This window comes from Sturnira hondurensis, unplaced genomic scaffold (assembly GCF_014824575.4).
Source record: "Sturnira hondurensis isolate 20B ecotype Veracruz unplaced genomic scaffold, ASM1482457v3 Scaffold0007865, whole genome shotgun sequence".
NCBI lineage: Eukaryota > Metazoa > Chordata > Mammalia > Chiroptera > Phyllostomidae > Sturnira > Sturnira hondurensis.
The window spans coordinates 10413176-10437261 of record NW_028080496.1 but is presented as its reverse complement, the minus strand read 5'-3'; the positions used below and the strand labels follow the sequence as shown (position 1 = coordinate 10437261).

The following is a 24086-nucleotide window of genomic DNA, read 5'->3' as shown; positions in this document are numbered from 1 at the left end:
GATCAGGAGGTCTGCTGAAATGGACATCATGCAGTCAGCTGTCACAAGCTCCAATGTGCATAGCTGCACAGGGACGAGGGCCCAGACCACGCAGGCAACAATGGCCTCAGGCCTGCAGCTGTGACCCCAGCCACCTTACCCGTCTGCTTCGAGCTGCCTCACAGAGTGGCGTGGGATGTTCTCAGTCCTGGCAGCGGATACCAACCCACTCAGCCGTGGGCTCTTTTTAAAGCATCAATGGGTCAGGGGAGCTCCTCGGACATTTTTCTTTTTTTTAAGGATGACCACCACCTTCGGGAGCTGTGTGGTGGTCACCTCATTGTCCCCTGCCCAGCAGACTTCAAAAGCGTAGCCTTTGTGACCTTGGCCTTCCCTGCAGACAGGGGAGAGAGGAGCATGTGTGGCTGGGCCAAGCCCCTCCCTGCTGTCCGCCTGACTCAGAACACACAGGAGGCCCCAGAAGTCTCGGGCCGCTTGGAGCCCGAGTGGGATAGAACCGGCAGCAGCTGCGGTGTTTCCACGCCGTCAGCCCTGCCTGGGCTGACCAAGAAAGATGCTGTGGTCCTCTCCCAGGTCCTCTCCCCTCCTCGGGAGCAAGAGGAGGTCAGAGCTGAGACAGACGCACCCCGTTTCCATTTCCCCTCAGCTGTGCGCACGGAGCTTTGTTGTTCTTTCCTCCGTCTCTCACTGCAGTTTTCAGTTCTCCTGCCTCATTTCTTCAATGCAGAAATCCCACTTCAGTGTCTGTTTTTCCACCGATTTCTCCAAGTCCAGATTAAACTTCTGTTTTGCTTCTAACCACTGCTGGATGGCTGACCTCCTCAGCTCCCTTATCATCACAGGGGCTGGGACGGATGTCTGCTCAGCCCCTCGTGTGAGGCCTCACAGCATAGCTATTTGGGGGAGCTCGTTGCATTCAGAATGTGTTCCCCCAACCCACTCGCTTTCTGGTTTTTATTTTTTCTCACAAAGCAAGAAGTAAGGATAGCCAGAGTGCCGCCACCTTTGATCTGAAAAGGCAACTTGTATTTGAGAAGGACAGCCAACACACAGTAAGCATTTTGCCTTTGAAGGAGAGAACCCCAAGTTCAAGGCTTTGCCAGGGGACACATGCCCTTCTGGTGTGGAACTGTTAGGACTTCTCGCATATCCGGTTTCATTTCCTTCTCAAATATCAACAGAAGCCAGCACTTTGAAAAGGAGCACTTCCCAAGGATAAAGACAGAAGAATAAGTGGCCGATTCAGAGGGCAGGGAGAGAGGACCATTGTAAGCGCTCCTCTCCAATTTGCTTTATAAAAGGCCCAGCTCTCGAGCTGGGAGAGGCCGCCTCAAAGGGAGCGACCCTGCGGTCGGGCTGCAGGCCCTCCTGCAGGCCCTCCTGCAGCCCGTCACGACTGCCCTCCTCACAGCATTGCTATCGCTGCGGAATTCGCTGGCGGGTGATGCACAGTCCAAGAAAGGAGGAGCAATGTTTTTTTCTTTTTTTTTCCCTCTTATTGAAAACAAAAAAAAGGAAATTCTTGCAGAGGTAGATTTTCCAAGGGAGGCCTCGGGACCACAAATCCATACCACCCCCAACAGAAGACAAAGACTCTCCTTAGAAAATATTTCTACGTGGAAAAGCCTTCAGACAGAAACCCGTTGGGATGGCCCCTTGCCAAACCTACCCCATTTCTGCTCTCCCCGTGGAATCTCATTTAAGTGGAAACCTGCCTGGGTTCAGGCCTCCCTGGCCAGGCCTGCAGGCCACGTGCCCACTGAAGTGGCGGCGGGCTTGGCAAAGGCCTCGTCTGGACATGGGAGTGCATTCCCAGTGCCTTCTCCCCAGTGCGGCTGAACCTGCTCCGGGTCAGAGCCTCCCCGGGGACGGGGAGGGAAGGATGGCAAGCACTCTCTGACTCCCACTCAGCCAAGCCGGCTGGAGTCGCTGAAGTAAAAAGAGGGAAGTTGTCTTGAAGATACAGGGCGTCTCACTGGTCCCAGGGGCGGGGTGGGGTCCGAGGTCGGGGCTGCCCGCCACCTGTGGCGTGGCTCACGCGGGTGAGTCACTGCTTCCTGCCCTCGCTGCAGAATGGCGCTCTCACAGCTTGGCCTGCACGTAGGCTGATGTGCGGCTCGAAGCGCCTTTCCCGCAAGGCCTCGTCCCTTCTCCCAGTCCTTTGGGTCCAGCTGTGGTTCAGAGCTCAGAGCATTTTATGTGTTCCATGGGGAACAACAGTGCAGCAACCGTATGTTACCTAATACTCTCAGTGGGGTCCCGGGAAGGACCCCACAGTCAGAAGCATGGATGTCTCTACCAGGACACCCGTGAACCACGGTGTCCCACTTGGACACTGGACACGACTGACAGCCTCACGTCAGCCGAGGCTGGTTTTGCCGGCAGATGTGTTTGCCACAAGTGGAAGAAAACACTTGCCATTTTCAGAGCTTGGGTGATTCCTGAAGTGTGGACAAGGTCGTCTGCACCTCTTTGGGATCCACCAACTATGAGGAGACACACCCTCTTTTTCAGACTCTCAGTGCTGATTTTTCAGGAGAGAGACTCTGGTGAAGATATGGTCAGGTGGCCACCCCTGGTCCAATCAACTGAGATCTGATTATGAAGTCATGGTGGGGAAAGAGACTCTAATTAGTGTAGCTATAGTCAGGTGACTACCCCTGGTCCAATCAACTGAGACTGACTGAAGTCGTGATGAAGGAGACTCTGATTGGGGTAGCTATAGTCAGGTGACCACCCCTGATCCAATAACTGAGACCTGACTATGAAGTGATGAAGAAGGAGACTCTGATTGGTGTAGCTATAGTCAGGTGACCACCCCTGGTCCAATCAACTGAGACTGACAAGTCGTGATGAAGGAGACTCTGATTGGTGTAGCTATAGTCAGGTGACCACCCCTGGTCCAATAACTGAGACCTGACTATGAAGTGATGAAGAAGGAGACACTGATTGGTGTAGCTATAGTCAGGTGACCACTGCTGGTCCAATCAACTGAGGCCTGGCTATTGGGTCCTGTTGAGCCACTTTCGGGGATGGGGCTGAGCAGCTTCTTGAGCACGTGCCCCCCACATGAGGCCAGGCGGGGCTTGGTGAGCACTTAGGATGACCTCAAAAGTAAGTGGTGCTCCTCTTTTTGTAATAAGACTTTGTAACTGCTGGCAGGGGGAGAACGGTGAGTGTGCTAAGGGACCACCAGTGTCCTCCTCACCGGGGGAAATCCTCCAAGCGTCTGCCAAGCAGATTGAGCATGTGGCTTGCCCATCCGAGCAACAGCCCTGACAGCGAGTGGGGCAGTTCGAAGCAGGGACCCACCCCAGGGAGCCCAGCCTCGGCTTCCTCTGGGCAAGAGGAGGCTGCGGACTCCTTTCCTTGGAGGGTGTGGTTGTGTATCACTTACAGGATTTGACCTCCTTCCATAAGATTACTGACATGGTGAGAAGCTGAGCCCCGGGGTGGCGTGTTCTTTACCAGGGCCTTCTGGAGATCAGTTGCCAACACCCCCAGACGTCCCGGAGGGACGTACTCGGAGAACGTGGCGGAGCTCCCAGCCTCTTCCTTTATGAAGGTTATCTTGACTCCCCCTGGAAGATAGTGCTGTTCCTTCCCGGAGACAGGGGTGAGGGGGTGCCCTGAATTCTGAGTGCAGTGCTGAGAAAAGGAGGGGGTTCCGGCCGAGCAGGGGAACACGTGCCACCTCTGGACTCAGTTCTGGAACCTGGCTGTCCCCAGACTGCCCGAACCTCGGAGGACGGAGTCAGCGGGTGGGAGAGTCGCGTGCGAGCTGAGTGGAGTGCACCTTGCTGCCTGAAGCCGTGCCCGCCGCCGTCCCTCCGCTGACGTGGGGCCCGGGTGTGGGGAGCCCCCGATTCTCACGCTTGCACAGATAAGCGACCTTCATGTTTTCCGAGTCTGCTCTTTCTGAATTAGCTCCAAACAGCCTTTCCTTTTCCTCCCGACATCCCATTTTGGCTTCAGTCGGAGCCTACACTCAGAAGCCGCAAAGTCCATGACACCTGCGGTTTGTGTTCAGCAACACCGTTTTGCCCCTTGGTGTTTGGGGGCCCCAGAATTCTCCATTCAGAGAGAAGACAGGGGTGATGGAAACAAATTGGGGTGGAGTGGCAGGGCGGGCTACGGGCCCCGCCCATCAGGGACTCCGGTGCCCACCTGCGGAACCGAACAATGACTGAGTTAGCCAGAAATGCAGAGACACCACTTAGCCTGCTGCCCAGCACATGGTGGTAATAGTTGCTATTTACCGTCCTGTCATCACCGCCCTCCCCAGCATTACTCCCTTTGTTCAGTGAGTCCCCCCCAAACTCAGTCGCTCCCAAGGACCGAGGCCACACTTCAGTTTAAAGGTTACTGAAATCCACGGTTTTCAACCCGCTTTGGCCAAAGGGGACCCTTCCTTAAAACTTTCAATCACTTCTCACAGACATTCCCCCGAGTGCACTGATCAGGGCTCCATGGGAGACGAGCCATGGAGAGCTTCTGAGCACAGTGGCATTCAGTGAACGTCACTCGCTCACAAAGACGCTGGGTGAGGTGGCTTCACTGCTCTAGTGAGGGGTCTTCATCTGGGATGCCCAGGTCCCCCCCTGAGGTCCCCTAGCTCCAGAAGGCTTTCTCCACCACCACCTTACTGGGAGAACCCACTTGGGGGCCTGGTGGTGGAGACCAAGGCCCGGCAGAAGCAGCACACGGGTGTCAGTGTTTCTTTCTCTGGAGGTTCCTGTGCAAAACAACACCCCGTGTCCTGCATGGTCCACACAGCCCTTCTCACATCAGCGCCCACCCCCCTTGTTCTCCGCAGATAAGCCGTGTGAACTGTACTGCTCGCCCCTGGGGAAGGAGGCCCCGCTGCTGGTGGCTGACAGGGTCCTGGATGGCACGCCCTGCGGGCCCTATGAGACCGACCTCTGCGTGCACGGCAGGTGCCAGGTGATGTGTTTTCTTGGTATCCTTGGGGGGGCTTGGAGGAGGGGGCTCCCTCCCCTCTGAGGGGGTCGGTGTAGGGCAGGGGCCTTGGCAGATTGGGACCCCCACTGCTGGCTCGTGGGCAGGCCAGCCCAAAGTTGAGCTGGCTGCCAGAGTAGCCGACTAGTGTTTAAATGTTCAAAAATGCTGAAATGACTTTAGATGTCATGACGAAGGGCGGAGCGCGCCAAATGCTGAGGTGCGTTTGGAAGGTACATGTGAACATGCGTTTTGGGGCAAACGCTGCTCTGGTCCACTCCACAAGACGCAGGACTCAGCAGACTCCTTCGAAAAGGTCCCCAGGGAGATGAACATGCCCGGCTTTTGGGCACCGCTCCCGCTACTTGGGGTGTACTCATCCCCATCCGGATGGTGAGTGTCTGTGCTCACTAGACTGGTGATAAATGTCTTTTAAGAGAACAGAGAGAAGGGAGGCGTGGAGGGGAGATGGAAGCACACCCCGCACCTGCCTTCTGGGGTCCTGAGCTGGGGGCCCACCTGTCCCTCGGTCCTGCCGGCCTGATGGAGCAGAGGTGACCCCGCTCCTCTGTTTGTCCATCAGCACAGGTGCCCTTCAGCAGCTGGGACAGGGAGGGGCCAGGGGGGGTCAGGAGGCTGCTGGTCTGTAGCATCCAGAGGGGTGTGGCTCAGGTGACTCCACCTGGACTCGTGCCCTGTCTACTGATGACTCGGTGCTGCCCTGGCCGGTCAGGCGAGAGCCCAGAAAGCGCCCCCCCCAACCTCAGACACATGCTGTCACAGCCCTCGTGGCCCAGCTCCCTCAGCGGCGTCCTCAGCAGGTGAGCCACCCAGAGCTGGAGGACACAGCGGATCCCTGCGCAGGGGGGTTTCGGGATTGATGTCCCCATGGCGGGGAAAGGAGAGCCAGGTCTGCTGCCGGTGTTTGGTTTCCCTTGTGTGGCCCCCATTGGCCCGTGTGAGACTACGCAAGGGGCCCGCTCACCAAGGGCCACGGAGGAGTCCTCGGATTTCAGCGGGAAAAGAGAAGCAGCTGTGAGGGAGCCCTGTGGGGACGGGCGCGTCGGGCTCCCAGCGCCTCCTGGCCTCGACATCTCTCTCTGCTGCTCGGGTTCAGCGCAACACTGAACACTCCTGACAGTCGTAAATTCCAGGGGCCCTGGGGTGGAGAAGCTGTTGTCTCCCCTCAACTGGGCCACGATCCTGTCCCCAAGCCGGGAGCCCCCTGGCCCCCTGAAGGCAACAGATCTGCTTCATCCCGTCTGTGTCCCCCAGCCTGGCCGAGGGCATAGGTAGTCAGATTTTGGAGAGTGAGTGACAGGGAGACAGACAGAAGGCACAGGTCCAGAGGCAACTTTTAGGATGATCCCGCGGCTAACCACTGCAAACCTCGTGGGTGGTTTTCCTTGCTCGCCCCCATCCGGGGTTTTCCAGGGGAACTCGGCAATATCCAGGGCGCCCCCCCAGGGAAGGAGGCTGTGATGGGGTGACGACTGCGCCCTCGTGGCCGCCACCTCGTGCGGACAGCGGTCTTACCATTCATTCCTGAAACAAGAAATCTCGGATGGTCCTCCACAGACCGCTCGCAAGCCAAGCGCAGGATTTGATTTTTTCTTTGATCGCATGCCTGCATGGGCCATCCTGCAGCCCAGTGACACACGTCCCTCCGGGGATCACGTTCCCTCTAGAGCCGCACCCACTGGCCACCTCCAGCCCCTGCCGGCATCTGCAGTGTTCTTGACAATGCGGAGGCATTTCTAAGAACCCTGACGTTTTTTCAGTCAGCGGTACCGTGGTAAGTGGCTGGGCATGATTCCAGCACTAGGTGACCAGTGCGCCCCTTCTGTGACGTGGCTGTCTTTGTGGCCTCTTCTGTCGGATGTCCCCCTGTGCCATGATGGCAGCACTGTAGCCCTGTGGCCGAACAATGAGGATGAGGTGCCACTAGAGTCCTTTTAATGGCCTTAAGTCTGTAGTCCTAGGGCACCATCATGCCAGAGCCTGCTCCGCACCGAGGTGTGACGGGAATGGCCTGGGGGCACGTGCCTGCCCAGGTGTCAGGACACCTGCACCCACCAGTCTATCCCAAATGCCTCCATTGCTATGGTCATTGCACCTGCTGACCCCTGCACTGAGTGTAGTGCTGGCCAAGAATGACCCCTCAGGGCAGGGGCACCTTTCGAGTTGCTCCGCAGCAGGTAGGGCTTGGAGCCATCCTGCTGATGGGAAGACCCCCACCTGCCAGTTCTCAAAAGTAACGGCTCCATTGCAGGCAGACACCCCCAGGACACCCCCTGGCAGCCCACCAGTCCCAGCAAGAGGACCACTGTCCTGGTAGACGGTGGCATCTCCTACCTGCAGGCACCTCATGAGATTAAAACATTGAGAAACAACTCACTTTCTGAAGGAAGTTAAAAATGCCATGTGTAATTTTTCTAACAATACTCATTCTGCAGAGAGAAATGATAAAGGTCAACTTTACCCTCACTGTTACGTCAATTCCCCCCAAAAAGCCAAATCAGGGAAGTTGTAGTTAATGAACTTTTGTAATAAAGGTGAGCATACTTAAATAAGACAATAGGAAATTAAATTCAAACTCTGTATTTATCTAGGATGTTCCATGGTAGTTGTGGGTGAGTAAGACAAGAAGAACCAGTTAGCCCTGGCTGGTGTGGTTCAGTGGATTGAGCGTCAGCCTGCAAACCAAAAGGTCACTGATTCGATTCCCAGGAAGGGCACATGCCTGGGTTTTGGGCCAGGTCCCCAGTGGGGGGCACACAAGAGGCAACCACACATTGGTGTTTCTTTGCCTCTCTTTCTCCCTCCCTTCCCCTGTCTAAAAATAAGTGAAATCTAAAGAAAAAAATTAGTAAAAGAGAAGAATAGTGCAAGTAATTTTTTAAAAGTCTCAGATTTATGAACAGAAGATAAATCTGTACCTATTCGTTGATATAATCTAATTGGATAAAAAGTAGAAATTACCCATGTTTTACGTTCAGCTGCACCAACTGAACTATTTCCCTGGTTTACTTACTAGCTTTCCCTGTGGTTCCTTCAGCTATAAACATTGCTGTTTCGGGATCGTAGGAGGCATTCTGGGAAATTTTGGGAACCAATTTTGGGAACACGCTGGTCGGGAGTGAAGGGCACTGAGGCTCCGTACGGCAGATGGACTCACATCATCACACAAAACGGAAACACCATTGTATTCTGCTTCTATGAAGCCTGAGTTAAGTTTCATTCCAGTGAGTCACAAATTACTTAACATGCTGAAATGAAACTTAACAGCGCTCATAAAAGGGAGAGTAGGTGCGACAGGGGGCGGGGGGGCACAAACATTGTCTCTTTTTCAACAAGTCCCTATAAATCAGGAGCCCCCTCATTACCCATCCCTACCGTTGGCCTCTATAGCAAAGACATCGAGTTAATATGCCTCTCCGGTCCAACCGCCTCCAAGCTACTTACCTGCCGTGGGTGCGTCAGACCAGGGGCCAGGCCCGGACACACCTGGAGCCAGACACGCTCGGCTTCCCTCTAAGGCCGGAGCAACCAAGCAGCCAACTCAGTCCAGTGAGGGCTGCACTTCCCCGGGACCTTAACGGCTGTGAATACCCTGTGCTCGATGGACTCGGAACTGAAATGAAACACCTTCGGGGTCTGTGACCTGCTTCGGTGGAGGGAGTGTGTCTGATCATCTGCGTCCTCCCAGGAGCTGGCTCGGAGGGGAGCTTTAGGTCACAGCCTGAGAGGCAAAAATGAGTGGAGGCGTGGGAGGCGGGGCCCCCTGCGCTCACAGCTAAAGTCCTTTGGCATCTGAAGCCCATTCCAGCTGACTGTTTCCATTGTCCAGAATTTCTTGGCCTCCCCTTGTGTGTGCAGTGGTTGATTAGGCCAGTAGAATAATTACTGGGGGGATTTAGGAGAATTCTAAGGGGCTCTGGCCTCAGAGTTTCCCGTGTAACGAAGGGATAACAAGCTCGCGGGCATGTGGACCGAATGGTTTAATGCCTGGTGGGGCCTGTGTTTCAGCAACGCCCTCCTGGGCGGTGGCTGCTTTTCCGCACACCGTCACGCTGCCGCCGACATCACTGAAGCACATGACTGTTGGTGCCAGAGCCGTCCTCATAGCAGGCCTCAGAGTCTGACGTCATTGCCTTCACCCTTTTATCTAACTGACCTTCCAGACCACCTTCTGGATGGAGGCAGCAGACTGAGCCGGGCTTTCGTACCGCTTCCATCCCGGACGCGGAGCACAGACACGCGGTGAAGAGAGGCAGTAGTCGGCCTTGGACAGCGGCCCGGCCCCCCCTCTTTCTGGGTGACGGGCGTGGGTGGGAGTTCTGTGGAAGGAACGGAGCAGCAGAGGCCAGCACCTGAACCAGTGGGGAACTGCAACCCAAAAGAAAGCAACGTGCTTGGGGGAGTTTGGGATTTGGGGATGGAGGCCGGGCAGACAGGGGCGAGCAGTAGGCTGGAAGTAAGGAGACAAGTCGGGGGCTCGTGTGATATGGTTGACCATGGTCGTCTCTGCACCTGCAGCTTGATGGGCTGTGTCACCTTTGGGCAAAATACCAGGGGGCTCCTGTCCCAGGTCGCGTGACCCACGGGGGACAGTCGGGGCAGGTGTCTGACCTCGTTGCTTTAGCGTGGCACTCAGCCTTCTGGGCTTGGGGTCGACGCCCGCCTCCCACCTGCCCGCCCTAAATGGAAGCCCACCGTGCAACACCTCCACGCTCTACTCNTGTGTGCAGTGGTTGATTAGGCCAGTAGAATAATTACTGGGGGGATTTAGGAGAATTCTAAGGGGCTCTGGCCTCAGAGTTTCCCGTGTAACGAAGGGATAACAAGCTCGCGGGCATGTGGACCGAATGGTTTAATGCCTGGTGGGGCCTGTGTTTCAGCAACGCCCTCCTGGGCGGTGGCTGCTTTTCCGCACACCGTCACGCTGCCGCCGACATCGCTGAAGCACATGACTGTTGGTGCCAGAGCCGTCCTCATAGCAGGCCTCAGAGTCTGACGTCATTGCCTTCGCCCTTTTATCTAACTGATCTTCCAGACCACCTTCTGGATGGAGGCAGCAGACTGATCCAGGCTTTCGTACCGCTTCCATCCCGGACGCGGAGCACAGACACGCGGTGAAGAGAGGCAGCAGTCGGCTTTGGACAGCGGCCCGGCCCCCCCTCTTTCTGGGTGACGGGTGTGGGTGGGAGTTCCGTGGAAGGAACGGAGCGGCAGAGGCCAGCACCTGAACCAGTGGGGAACTGCAACCCAAAAGAAAGCAACGTGCTTGGGGGAGTTTGGGATTTGGGGATGGAGGCCGGGCAGACAGGGGCGAGCAGTAGGCTGGAAGTAAGGAGACAAGTCGGGGGCTCGTGTGATATGGTTGACCATGGTCGTCTCTGCACCTGCAGCTTGATGGGCTGTGTCACCTTTGGGCAAAATACCAGGGGGCTCCTGTCCCAGGTCGCGTGACCCACGGGGGACAGTCGGGGCAGGTGTCTGACCTCGTTGTTTTAGCGTGGCACTCAGCCTTCTGGGCTTGGGGTCGACGCCCGCCTCCCACCTGCCCGCCCTAAATGGAAGCCCACCGTGCAACACCTCCACGCTCTACTCTAGCCCTGCGTTTGGCCTCTCTGTGGGGCTCCTGCCCCCATGTGAGTGGCCAACCAGAAATGATCCGCTATTTGAAGAAAACCAGAAGCGGGAATGAGAAAGACCAAGAAAAACAAACAGCAAAACTCACCCTGGCGGAAAATTGAGATAATTACAGAATTCTGCAGAATTACAGAATTCCGCAGCCAAGGCATCAACCAAGCATGCAAGGGAAATAAAGTGATTTTGAGATGCAGAGGAACTCGGAAATGGTATTTTTCAGGCACCATCCTGGGGCTGTTACGTGTGCTTTAGCAGCGCCAGGGCGAAGTCGAGACGGGGCGAGGCAAACGCTGCAGGCATTGGCGGAGCCGACCACGAGCCCAGGAAATACCGAGAGGAGGGCTTTGCTGCCCACCTGCAGGCCTCGGTCCAATTTAAAACAAGAAGTCAGGGGAGACCCTCCAGTGGGACAGGGAGAATGAGGCAGTCGCTGGAAGACAGCTGTTAAGTTGAAAGCAAGTGCTTTCCTTCACAGCCAGAAAAAAAAAAAGACCATCAAAATCTATATGAGAAAACCCCATTCAAATATGAGAGAACTGAATTTCACCATTGGCCGGGGAAGGGGGGTGCAGTTACCACCAGGCTGAGGCACAGCAGAGAGAGACGCAGGACCAGCAGTGCAAACCCACAGTGCAAACCCGAGTCTCCTACGCCCAGCTTTGCCCAGGGCCCAGCTGGATATGAGGTCATCATTTGTATGCGTTTCCTGAACACGGATTATGGAATCGTGTGATTGTGGCCGCCCTGGGTGATGTGTGGGAGTGGCTATTCCCTACCAGTGACATCTGCCTCTGGTACCTCTAGAAGGGGCCGGGGTGCCAGGCCTCAGTGTGATTGCTAGGGCCACTTTAGCCTTCCTGGGCTCCCCCTTCTCTATAGCAAATACCAAAGAATGTATTCGACCAATTCTGGCTGGTGTGGCTCAGTGGATTGAGCACAGGCTTGTAAACCAAAGGGCTGCTGGGTCAACTCCCAGTTAGGGTACAAGCCTGGGTTGCAGGCCAGGTCCCCAGTAGGGGGTGCACAAGAGGCAACTACAGAATGATTTTTTTTCTCTCCTCCCCTTCCCCTTCCTCTAAAAATATATAAATAAAATATTTAAAAAATACATTTGACAACTATGTGGATATAATGACAAACATAATATTAATATAAGCTGGATTCTACTCTGTTTTTTTCTGTTCTGGTTTTTAAATATTTACATATTTTCTTGGGGCTCTGAAAGTGTCATGGGCCCCCAGCACCAGGCCTGCTGGGTCTCCTGGAGAAGCAGGGCCCTGCAGGACACCCTCGTTCAAAGCCCCTCTGAGTCATGAACACACAATAACCCCGCTCTCTGGTCATTTAGAAAATTGGCTGTGATGGCATCATCGGATCGGCGGCCAAAGAGGACCGGTGCGGCGTCTGCAGCGGGGATGGCAAGACCTGCCGCGTGGTGAAGGGCGACTTCAGCCACTCTCGGGGGACAGGTGAGCGCGAGGCCCTGGGGGCTGCCTGCCGCAACCACAGGACAGCTGGCGTGTGCAGTGGGTGTTAGTTCCTTTGCCCCAAAGCCCGCCAAATGTGCGCCTTCCCTGCACTTCTTATTCAGGGGCTAGCTGGTCCCAGATAGGGTGACCTGGAACCTCAGACTCGTTTGATTTCTGGAAGTCAAAGAGGGACACTTTGTCCACAATGATGCAGGCACTTATGGGCGCATCTGTGCCAGCCCCGCGGCTCCTGATGCCGACTGAGGTGGTGACGGGGCAGCCCCATCCACCCTAGTCGCCCCTGGGCACTGAGTCCCTTCACACTTTCATCATCATGAATTATAGTTGACTAGGCTTAAAAACTGAGCCTGCAGCCCCAGGATCCACCATGCATGCACTCTGTGCCACTGTGGCTAGTGGCTGCCACGTTGGCGAGCACAGAGAGAACACTGCTGCCATTACAGAAAGTTCTGGACGAGGCTGCTCTGGAACTCTGGTGATCTAAGCTGTTTGTTCTTACCCACCTGGTGCCCTTTTCTGCCTTTGGGCCCCAGCATGAGACTTTGACCTTGGCCTCTACAGCCGTGCCAGCAGGGCTGGCTGTCAGCGAGGCTTACTGACGACCTAAAAAGTGCACTTTACAAAGGAGGTGCAGGACCATTTTCCTCACATCGGTCTGAGCTCCGAAGCACGAAATGGGCCGCCATGGTTCCCATTTGGGCAAAAAGCCTGCGTTGGATTGCTGTTTATCCTTCTGGGATGGTGTTTCTCTTTGATATTCACCCTGCAGGGCGATAAGACTCTGGAGCTGGGCAGAGATGACAGTAGGTGTGGCCACACCCATGCCCACGCCCTCTGCGGGGCCAGCCTGGGGCCCCACCTTTGCAGACCTCCACCCTTTGTTCCCTTACGTGAGAACCCAGGTTGGGCCTGAAGCATCGTCCATTCTTCCAGCATCTCATCCGTTTCCTGGCCTCTGGTCTTAGCAAGGGCAGACCCATGCCTTCCAGTCCCCTGGGGGTGGCCATCCCCACCCTGGCTTGTGGCCTCACATCCTTTCTTCGGGCTTCTGGGCCACAGAAGCCTTAGCAAACCTTCAGAGAACCACAAGCCCACGTTGGCCCCCGTCGTCTGTAAACATTCTGCCACCCTCGGTGGTTGCCAAGTGTCACGCCTTCGTTCTAAAGTCGAAAGCTGCCACGTTCCAAATCCTCGCATTTGGGGTGCCCATAAGCTTGCGTATCAGAGGTGACTCTGTTTCCTGAAGATGGGTGTGGAGTTCCCTCCCCTGGAGTCAGCAGCCCCTCTCAGATAGTTTCAGCAAACGCCAGCCTGTCCTCCTGGGGCGACGTTCAGGCGCACGTGTGTGAGATTGGCAAACAGTTGCCCGACCACGTTAGGAGCGTGAGGTAAACAGAATGAAAACTCGGCTGTCCCCACGTTGGTCACACAGTCCAGGGAGGGGACCTCCCCAGCAAACAGCCTGAGTCCATGTGTGAGGCAGAGGCAGCTCAGCAGGGGGGCTGTGGGGCCCCAGATTTTGGGGGGATACCTTGCCCAGGGCTGCAGCCTTGCTGCTAGTGGCCCCCGAGCCCTAACACACAGAGGGGGACTTTCCGTGGGGATGCGGGCAGGACAGTTCAGGCTGAGGGAGAAGCCTGCTCAGAAATGGCATCAACCCCCCCCAGGGGGTGACCTCTGGGTGACCCCAGGGGTGGCTGGATGGGTTGCCCCCACTGTCAGCTCAGATAGGAAGGTCACTGTCATCTCTGCCCAGCTCCAGAGGGGGACTGTCTTATCATCCTGGAGGGCGAATATCAAAGAGGAACACCATCCCAGAAAGATAAACAGCAATCCAGCTCAGGCTTTTTGCCCAATTCCGTGAAATCCTGACCCTTGTCTGAACTCTTCTGGGTCCTCTTACCTAAATACTTGAACTGACAATCTGGAGCGCACCCATAGGGGGACAGTGTCCACACCTCCAAGATGTCATCCTCTTGTGTCCTTGAGAAGTCCCCGGGCAGCGACTGGGGACGGGCGTCCTGAGTGAGTGTGGGTTATTTATTACCCTTTGGCCGGTGGCCTCTGGACTTCCAACAGGTAAGCTCCTGGGTGACTCTTGTACGGAAGGAATCGACCTGGCCTGGCTGTCCCACTGCCCAGCCTTTGGTTGGGTGGAAACAGCTTGGTGTTTTGAATTTAGTGATCTGAACATCCTTGGCATGGTGCTTTCACATCATTCATTAAACCGTCATTTTCCTCTTTATTATCTCCAGCACTAGAAAGGTGACCGGTATCCACAGACACCCAGGACAGACCTGGATTGAGGCCCCCACCAGGGACCCGCCCTGGTGACCCAAAGGTTCTGCACCCCTTTGCCTTTTGTTCCCAAAGAGAGCCTTCTTTTTTTTTAAAAGATTTTATTTATTTAAATTTAGAGAGGAAGGGAAGGAGAGAAGGAGAGAAATATCAATGTAGGGTTGATATCAATGCAGGCACATGCCTGCAACCCAGGCATGTGCCCTGACTGGGAATCAAACCACAATCGTGTGGTTTGCAGGCCCGCGCTCAACCCACTGAGCTACACCAGCCAGGGCCCAAAGAGAGCCTTCTTAAACAGTCTGTCCTTAGAAGTGACAGTGGGGGCCTGTCCCCTGTGAACATGGGCAGATCCCTTTGTCACGGGTCTATTTTGGTTGCCTGTGGAGCCCCCGCAGTGTGCTGGGTCTGCAGGTCACATGGGGAGATTGGCCACTGTGCGGTGATGACGTAAAATGACGTCACCGTGACTCACTTCACCGAACCGAGACGCCACCCCTGAAGTGTGCGTGTCAACCGATAGCACTGTTGTTTCTGTTCTTCAGTCAAGAACAACCTCTGCACCAAGGTGTCCACGTGTGTGATGGCAAAGGCTGTTCCCAAGTGCTTCTCGTGTAAGACGTGAGGGTGTCACGTGTGGGCCCAGCGGTGGAGCGCCTGGTGTGGGGCTCTTGTGCCTTGCTCGCGTGCTGGCGGTGTTCTGGGCTGATCAGCGGGAGTGTGCTGCACCACGTGCAAGCACAAGGGCCGTTTGTTGTCTGCATAGAGTCGATGTGGAAGACGGATTGCCCAAAAGAAAACTCTGGAATAAAACCGTGCTCAAAGCTGTGAAAGATAAGGAGTCCCAGGTGGGAGGCCAGACAGAAACATGTCGCTGCCCCAGGGGCATGTCCTTGTCCTCGGCCACACCTGGCACTTTGCCAGATAATGCCAGGGCGCGCCAGGGAATTCAGCTGCAGGTGGCACTTTCCTGCGTAGGGACGTTCCCAGATTACGGGGCTGGATTTTCCAAAGGGCAGGGGCTGCTTGGTAGCACCCTCCTGGTTTTCATGCCGAAGCTCAAGGTCACGGCCTCGCTTTGGCCCATCTGCACCGACCTCACCTTCTAACGAGGTGGGCCAGAGCGTTCGCCCAGCCTTGTGGGCCTCCCAAGCAAGAGTCCTCTGTCCCCAGACAGCCTTTAGGGAGAACAAAGACAGTAATATGCTCATGAAGAACTTCTGTAAACAGGCAAAGATACAAACTTACACAAAAACTCTCCAAATATGTTCTGAGTTAACTATGAACAAGAACTTTGATTTTACATGTGTATGGATATACACACACACACACATATATGTGTATTTGATACAACCTGGGGGGAAATCCGGCCTCAGCTCACATAGCCAGGGCCTTACCTGTACTCTGTCACGGCGCCTTTACTAGCAAAATGATTTCCTTGCAAAGAGAAGGCTACTAAAGAAATGCCACCCCCATACCGTCTAAAAAGCAAGGCTACCTGGGAAATTCAAACGAAAATCCTTTCACAGGAAAGTGTGCTCCTAGTTTGGTTGTGTCAATATCTGGAAGAGTGGATACCGGTTTAAGGTCCGCGTCACTTTGAAGTTTGTTGTAAGTACTCGTCCTTAAGGCAAAAATGGCGTGTTGTGCCCGAGCAGCGGGGAAGGCAGTGGATTTCCCTGCGCTTCCTGCTGAAACCAGACTGGCCCTCCAGCTGGCCCTCCTGCTTCATGGCAGAGAAAGTTAGTCCAAAGATCAAGTCCCACTCCCATACCTAAAACTTGACTGTATCTCGTGAATTCTTGGGCAAGTCTTCCCTTCGATCATCGTTCACGTCCAGTCAACAGGGTGGTGTCTGCTTTCTGCCCTGGGGACGTCTGTTCTGAGGGGCCACCGTGTGCTTTTGGGCTTGGTGACGGGACTCTTTCCCTTCCTGGTTGCTCTTCGCACCAGCCTTGGGGCAGCCTTTGGGCTCCAGGCCAGAATCGGGGCGCCGGAGAGAGGGCAGTGAGTTAGAGATGGCGACCGAGGGGTTGTGTCAATATCTGGAAGAGTGGATACCGGTTTAAGGTCCGCGTCACTTTGAAGTTTGTTGTAAGTACTCGTCCTTAAGGCAAAAATGGCGTGTTGTGCCCGAGCAGCGGGGAAGGCAGTGGATTTCCCTGCGCTTCCCGCTGAAACCAGACTGGCCCTCCAGCTGGCCCTCCTGCTTCATGGCAGAGAAAGTTAGTCCAAAGATCAAGTCCCACTCCCATACCTAAAACTTGACTGTATCTCGTGAATTCTTGGGCAAGTCTTCCCTTCGATCATCGTTCACGTCCAGTCAACAGGGTGGTGTCTGCTTTCTGCCCTGGGGACGTCTGTTCTGAGGGGCCACCGTGTGCTTTTGGGCTTGGTGACGGGACTCTTTCCCTTCCTGGTTGCTCTTCGCACCAGCCTTGGGGCAGCCTTTGGGCTCCAGGCCAGAATCGGGGCGCCGGAGAGAGGGCAGTGAGTTAGAGATGGCGACCGAGGACACGCCGTGCAGGTTAGGGGTTCCCTCTGTCAGCAGTTCCCTCCACGTCGTGGTTGGAGACGTTCACCTTAGAAAGAAAGGCTGGCGGAGCCCACGCACGGCAGTGACACCCCTGCCCCGCTACTCCAAGGTCGGGCAAAGCGGAGCCGAACCGAGTTGGGTGCCTGCCCTGAGCTTTGCACTGCTCGCCGGCCCCTGCACCTGAGGGTGCGTGAGAGAGGAGAGAACCGGTGGCTCTTCTGTGCTGCCCGTCGTGCCAAAGCGAAGCTTAAAAATGGGAGTGGCGAGCGTGCGTTGGCTGCAGAGGGACCTTGGTGAGGAACTCAGAAAATTAACTCATCTGGACCTTGGCAGTTACGTCCCTTGGCTTGGATTCCGCAGCCTGGTGATGCAAAATACACACGGGGACAGTTGCAGACGTGCCCAAGGGCCGTGGCGGCAGGAAACGGCCCCGGCGCAGGGTCCAGGCAGTCAGCAGTTGTGTCCAGCGAGGGCTGGTCGCTGAGCCCCTGCCTGCACCCCCGGGGGTTCGGGGACAGTTCACACCCCGGTGAGCAGCAGAGGAACCTCCCACGGGTGAGCATGCCCAGAGGCTTTCGTGAACCCCACACTGCCCCAAAGGGCTTGTTCCGGCGGAGGTCCGGCTGTCTGGGTGTGCTGGGGTAACCAAGGACCGCAAACTGGGTGAAGAGGTCTAGGTCTCGGCAGGGCTGGTGCCTTCGGAAGGTCTGCCCCAGGCCTGTCTCCCAGCTTCCGGGGCTTCGCTGGCTGCCTGTGGTGCTCCTTGGCTTGGAGATGCGACCTCCTAACCTCTGCTTCGCGTGTCTGCGTCGTTCTAGCCCGTGTGTCATCTGTGTCTGGGGCCCCCTTTTTATAAGGATGACTGTCATATTGGTTGAGAGGCCCAGCTCACTCCAATATGACTGAAACTGATTACATCTGCGGTGACCTTATTTCCAAATAAGGTCCCATTCCGAGTACCAGGGCTTAGGACTTCAACAAATGAATGGGGGGTGGGGGCAGATACAGTTCAATCCCTGGGTCAACCAGATGTGCTCTCTGGAATTTCGGCGGCCAGGAGATTCTGTCATACAAGAACGCCCCTGTGAGTTGGCCCTTGTCATAGCTGTGCCAGCGCGCAGGCTGTGAAATCACCACAGGGACTGCGGGAGAGCATGACTTGGGTGGGTGATGGAGCAGTGTGGCTGACCTGCCTGCATTTTTTGTTACTACAGGTTACATCGAAGCAGCGATCATTCCCGCCGGTGCACGGAGGATCCGTGTGGTGGAGGACAAGCCAGCCCACAGCTTTCTGGGTAACGCAAACACGATCTGACTCCTCGTGCACGTCCTGAGCGTGGACATGCACAGTCGGGCTACTCATCTGGTTCAGCCTCGGCCCCTGACTGGCCATTGTCTGAGACTCTCATTGTAGGGATCAGAGCGGGCCAGCCGGAGCCATCACATTGGGATAAGGTGTAGTCACCCTGGAGGTGGGGGAGCGTGAAGGGGGCAGGGACAGTAGGAACCACCAGCTCTGGACAGGGAGCAGCTGTGAGGACCTGCAGCAGCAGGCAGCCCCCGAAGCAACGCCTAGAGAGGTCAGAGCAGGCGGAGCCCGGTCAGCGTGGGGCATCTCTCAACCTGCCGGGAGCACCCGGGGGCCATCCATGGCTCTGGGGGTGACCCCTCAGTCTAATGGGAACTCAGAGAACCCTGATTTCCACTAAGTGCCGTGTTCCCCGGATTCCTGAGGGTCAACCCCATTAACCTCCGGCCCCGAAGTTTTTCTGCAGAAGAATTGGCTTCCGTTCTTGAACCACACCTACAGCCTCAGAAGAATTGTTCATTTGACCCCTTCTCAGCCACAGCGGCCCTCTGAGTGCGTCCTAAGGTCAACTCCCAGCCTGCCCGTCGGTCCCTGAAAGGGTCTCCCTGGCACGTGAGCACCAGGGTGGTGCGAGAGCCGGGTTGGCACTGCCCCTGGGGGGTGCCCCGGGGGCTGCCTGTGCCCTTCCCTCACCCGGAAGGGACATGCTGTGACCTGTGTCCTCCCGGGGGGTGGCCTTGCCGTCCCCCCACCATGTTCTGGTCCTGGGTTGGATTTCAAACTGGCAGTGGCCGGCAGCCTACCCCGGTAACCCTCTCTTGAGCTTCCTCGTATTATGACCTCTCAGTCTTTGCTTGAGGGTGCTCTCTGAGGTAAGACATGAGCTGCCTCTGGCTTCAAACTAAAGAGTGAAGGTATTTTGACCAAAATGGAGTTACTCATGAAATGCATTTATCGCTGACTTTTATTTATTTATTTACTTATGTAAATAAAGTGGTTTGTTTATATATTTTTAGAGGGGAAAGGAGGGAGAAAGAGAGGGAGAGATACATCAGTGTGTGGTTGCCTCTTGTGTGCCCCCTACTGGGGACCTGGCCCACAACCCAGGCCTGTGCCCTGTGACTGGGAATGGAACCAGCGACCCTTTGGTTCACAGCTGACAGACAATCCACTGAGCCACACCAGCCAGGGACTTATCGCTGACCTTTTTAGCAAATGTCTCTGTTGGTGTTCCTGCCTTCCTGGACTACACAGAATGATCCGAGTTGTTCTCTGAAACGGTGTCTGCTTGAGAAACCTGCGTTCTAACGGGACAGACACAGATCCGTCCTCTACCAGACACGTGTCCAGTGAGGACCGCCATCCCACTGAGTAACAGCCAGGCGCAGACACTCAGATAATCACCCTCACACACCTGCCCTGGGAAAAGGCGGAAGTGGGGACAGGAGCTCCTGTTTGCAGGTGGCCACCCAGGGATCACCAGTAGATCAGCCCCATGGCTTTGCCTGCCTCCTGGTGTGGGCTTCGTCCCCGTCCAGCCTTCGTCCTTGGCAGCTGTCCCAGCTGTCACTGTGCAGATAAGACAGTGCTTGTAGGTGCTTTCTGAAGGGAGTGGTGGCCCCTGTGCTGACTTCTCAGAGAGCCACCCCTGTCCTTCTGCCCACCTAAGGAATTAGGTCCACTTCACCAGCATTGCTGTCGGAAGCCCCCTCCCCTAGGGTTGCCCCCCAGATTTGCTTTTTCAACTGGTTCATTGGCCCGCCCCAACCTGCAAATGATGCTTCTGCTCCCCAGAGGCGATGAGCCTCCAAGAGAGGCTGTTATCACCTCTGACCCTCATCTTATTGGAAAAAAAATCACAGTGCCAGTATCCCGGGAGCTGCTGGCTCAGTTCCCAGGTTGGCTCACTGGTTCTTCCATAAAACAGGTGCCCCTACAAGCTAGTCCCTTGGCTTCCGGCCCTGGCTTCTGAGGCTTCCCAGCACATTCCTCACCTGACCGCGGCCCCAGGTGTCTGGCAAAAGGGGAATATCATCTCCACTTTTCTGAGGCCGTGTAAAGAGGACAGAAGGATGTCAGAGTCCTTTTCGATAGCTCGAGTTATAATTCCGACAGGAAATGAGCTTTTCAATGGGAACCTGTGTTAGGGCCAACGAGGACAGGAGTGTGGCGGCTGTCCAGGGGCGCTGTCTCCCGGGTGGTCCCTCTCAGCTCCTGGAGCCTGAGGGCCCCACAGGCACTGACCTGCCTGCTCTGCTTTGCACACCTGGCCCCAGTGCCCCCAAATGTCCTGCTCCGCCTGTTTTCCCAAGGAGAAAACTGTGACTCCAGGGGTTCAGTAGCTCGTCCAAGCTCCTCATTTGGTCTGGGTCTGCTGGAATTCATGGAACCTCCCAGAATCGCCATGACGTGCTCAGTCATAGCCGGAGATGGACAAATGGGGACAGCCTTTCATCTGGGAACACGCGTTAAAACCTGCCCATTGCTACTACTTTCTGTGTGGACTTTGGGGGAGCGAGCCTCCAGCCCGAGGAGATCAGTGCGATGCCTCAGGGCAACCTCTCAGCTTCCGAGAAGCACAGGACCTCCCTGGGGGCTCGGCGCTTGCCTGGGTCCCCTTATCTTACCCGCCAGTCATAGTCCCAGAATTCCAGGGCCTGGTGCGCGCACCAGGGCAAGCCCGGAGGTGGTCCATGCTCCTTACGTGTCTCAGGTTAGCTCCAACCAGCCTCGTTTCCACTCGGGGCCGGGCGCTTTGGAAGGCGAGCCCGTGCAGCTCTGAGTTACTCTCACATTTGCTGTGAGCAGTTGCTGAAGAATTTCACCCCACCTACCTCCAGCCCACGCTGCCTGGCGCTCTGCTCAAAACCACCTGGAACAGGAAATGCCTCTGCAGTTTGCCTGCACAGCTCAGAACAGAGCTGGCCGGGCTCCGAGTGGAAATGAAAGGAGCTGACTCCGTGCCAGGATTGGAAGTGGGTTGACGGTGGGTCAGATCTTCCAGCGGAATCCAAGAGGGAGAGAGACAAAAAGAGCCTGCTTCTGCGCAGCACCGCTCAGGGGGAGGCTCTGCTGACCAGCCAGGCCTCCTGCTCGGGCCTCCGGCCAGCTGTCCTGAGGAGCCCTGCACCCCCATTGTGCATCCCCCCTCCCTCACTCCCCAGAATGGCTCACCATCTTCCCCCACAGTGCCCGGAAGTCCAGGGACAACGTGTAATAAATATTCACAGGGAGAAAGAAGAGCCCGGCATAGAAACTTGGTCCTGTGCCCTCAGGTTCCGGCCACTGAGGTTTCCTCTGCCGAAGGAGCTGGGGACGGCAGGGACCCACCCTGGTCCCCGGGGCAGTCTCGCTTGCTGTGGAGAACCTTCTCCTGGCTTCTTGGCAAACTGCAGAAAATCAAAAGCAAGCGTGGTGACATTTCATACGGTGGCTGGAAATACCCAACCTCTGACCCAGGCAGAGCCAGAGGCGAAGTTCTCCTCCCGGGCTGGTCAGAGCCCCAGATGTTACAGAAGGAATCAAGCCCCTCTGGAATCCCCTCTCCTCTGAACTCACGGTCGGCCTGTTCTATCAAAGCAGTGGTAACCCTCTTCCTAGCCCCAGCTGAGTATCTAGGTCTAAAATTTGTAATTTCACATGCAAACTGATCTCAAAATGCTTGCAGACATGGGGAAGTTGCATATACCCATTGGTGCCCAGATTGAGAGGGGCGGCACCTCGTGCAGCCCAAACTTATTTCATGAGGGCGTTCGTTAAGAAAACACAACAATGTGGACGGGGCCTTGGGAAGGACTCGTGCCCGAGGTGGGCCCTGGAGCCCGTTCTTCACCTGCGCTCTCGCCCGGGGTGAGGCTCATGCCTCCTTCCGGGCAGGAGGTGGTGGTGTTCATGTGGGCCCCACAGAGCGGTTTCTCACTGGACTTCTCCTGAACCTTTGTGTTCACTGCTACGCGTGGACTTCCTGTGCCCACAGCATCTGTAAGGCTGGAGCCTCGCCCCTTTGAAGGTACGTCAGGCACGAATTCCAGTTTTAGCCGGGAGTTCCGATTTCTCGGCATGGATCACAGCAACCTGCGGAGTTTGAGTCTTGCTGACTGAATACTCACACTGAAGACATCGGCTTGAAGCAATCCGCATGCTTCTTTGAGCTGCTGACCTTTGATTTTTCACTGACACTGAGGGGTTCCTCCCCCTGCCAAACATATGAAGGATTGTCCTGGAGACGAAACTCTCCTGAGAAAGGGGTGCTCGCTCTCAGATGGGGGGGTCAAGGAGCCGCTGAAAAGCTGGGTTTGCAGAACCTGCAAGTTGGACCCTCTGTGGAGGTGGCTGGAAGCAGGGCCTGGACGTGCGATGTTCATTTGTTCTGTGGCTGTGAGAGTTCCCCCCGAAGCACACCCCCCCCCCCCCCCGAGCTGCAAGAGTGATGAGGTTTCACCAACTCAGCAGCTCCAGACCAGGGCCTCAAAGCAAAGCCAGGCGCCACCAGAGCTCGCAGGGATGTTGGGACGGCCCGATTCTTTTGCTCGTGGCTCATCAGCGTGAGGTTGATTCTGTGTCTCTTCTGACACGCTTTGCCCAGAGCAGAGTAAGCAGGCAGAGTACAGGGCTGAGGCCCACGGAGCTGCGGCGTGGCAGCCCCCGCCACACAGGGCCCACCCCGTCTGTGGGCAGCTTGGCTTCCCAGACTCTGATATGTAATAGAACAATGTTGTTTCCTTTTAAAGATTAGTTTGTTTCCCAAATACACTTGGCATTTGGCATTACCTTAGTTTCTGGGGTACGACACAGTGATTAAATGTTTATATACCTTGTAGAGGGATCACCCCGATGAGTGTAGCACCCACCTGGCACACAGTTGTTACAATAGTATTGACTATGTTTCCTCTGCGGTACTTCACATCCCCATGACTGTTTTCATGAATGGCCATTAGTACTACTTAAAAACTGCGTATTTCTTGAAGGAACATCTCCTTTATTGACGTAGCGTATTGAATCCTTTGATGTTGGAGTTAGGCCACCCTCCTTCAGTAGAAGCCCCAGGGACGTAACTGTAAAATGGATCCATGAGTTTTGCTAAAGTAGCGAAATGTGTTTTGTAGCCTCAGACCCATTAAAACAGAATTTGCCCATCGGGCAGAGAACTCCCCAAGTTCAGTGAAATGGGACTGGACTCGGCTGCCCTTCCCTGGGCCCTCAGCGTGAGTGGAGCCCAAAACAGGCAGCCCACCCAAGACAGGTTCACAGCAGCTGCCCCTGGGTCCTGTGGGTCGTAGGGTGTCCACTTCCCGCGAGCAAGGCTTCTGCTCTCAGTACACAGGAAGCACTCTTTCTCCTGCTTCCTGTCCCCCGCGGGCGGTGAGGCCTCTGCCCGCCACTCAGCACACCCAGATTCCCCGCTAGGATAGACGGGCCCTCCTGATGCCCCGTGTCGCGTCTTGTCCCCAGCTCTCAAGGACTCCAGTAAGAGGTCCATCAACAGTGACTGGAAGATAGAGCTGCCCGGGGAGTTCCAGATCGCAGGCACGACCGTGCGCTACGTTCGAAGGGGCCTGTGGGAGAAAATATCTGCCAAAGGGCCGACCAAGATACCACTGCACCTCATGGTAACTTGCTGTGCTTTCGTGTCTGTCTTGAGAAGGAGGCTGTGAGGGGTCCCCCCAACCCCCGCCATTGACTTCTTCCCTGGGGCCTTGGGTGGCGGGAAGATGCACCTGGTTTCTAGAGGTGTAACCGGCTGCCTGCAGCTCAAGCCTCTCTCTGTAGCTTCCCTTCTCTCATCCCTTTGCGGCATGCCGCAGACCTCTCCCCTCTCCAAAGCCCGCCCGACTCCTCC

At 55.8% G+C, this 24086-nt stretch overlaps 1 protein-coding gene across 1 annotated transcript in view; it reads left to right on the top strand.

Annotated features, from left to right (window-relative positions):
• The window catches only part of ADAMTS17 (ADAM metallopeptidase with thrombospondin type 1 motif 17), a 187667-nt gene that overhangs the window by 127145 nt on the left and 36436 nt on the right, over positions 1-24086 (top strand). The window contains exons 15-18 of the mRNA XM_037053739.1: positions 4817-4944; positions 11963-12083; positions 18153-18233; positions 23699-23856. Coding sequence (XP_036909634.1) covers positions 4817-4944; positions 11963-12083; positions 18153-18233; positions 23699-23856 — 488 coding nt within the window. The remainder of the gene's footprint in view (positions 1-4816; positions 4945-11962; positions 12084-18152; positions 18234-23698; positions 23857-24086) is intronic.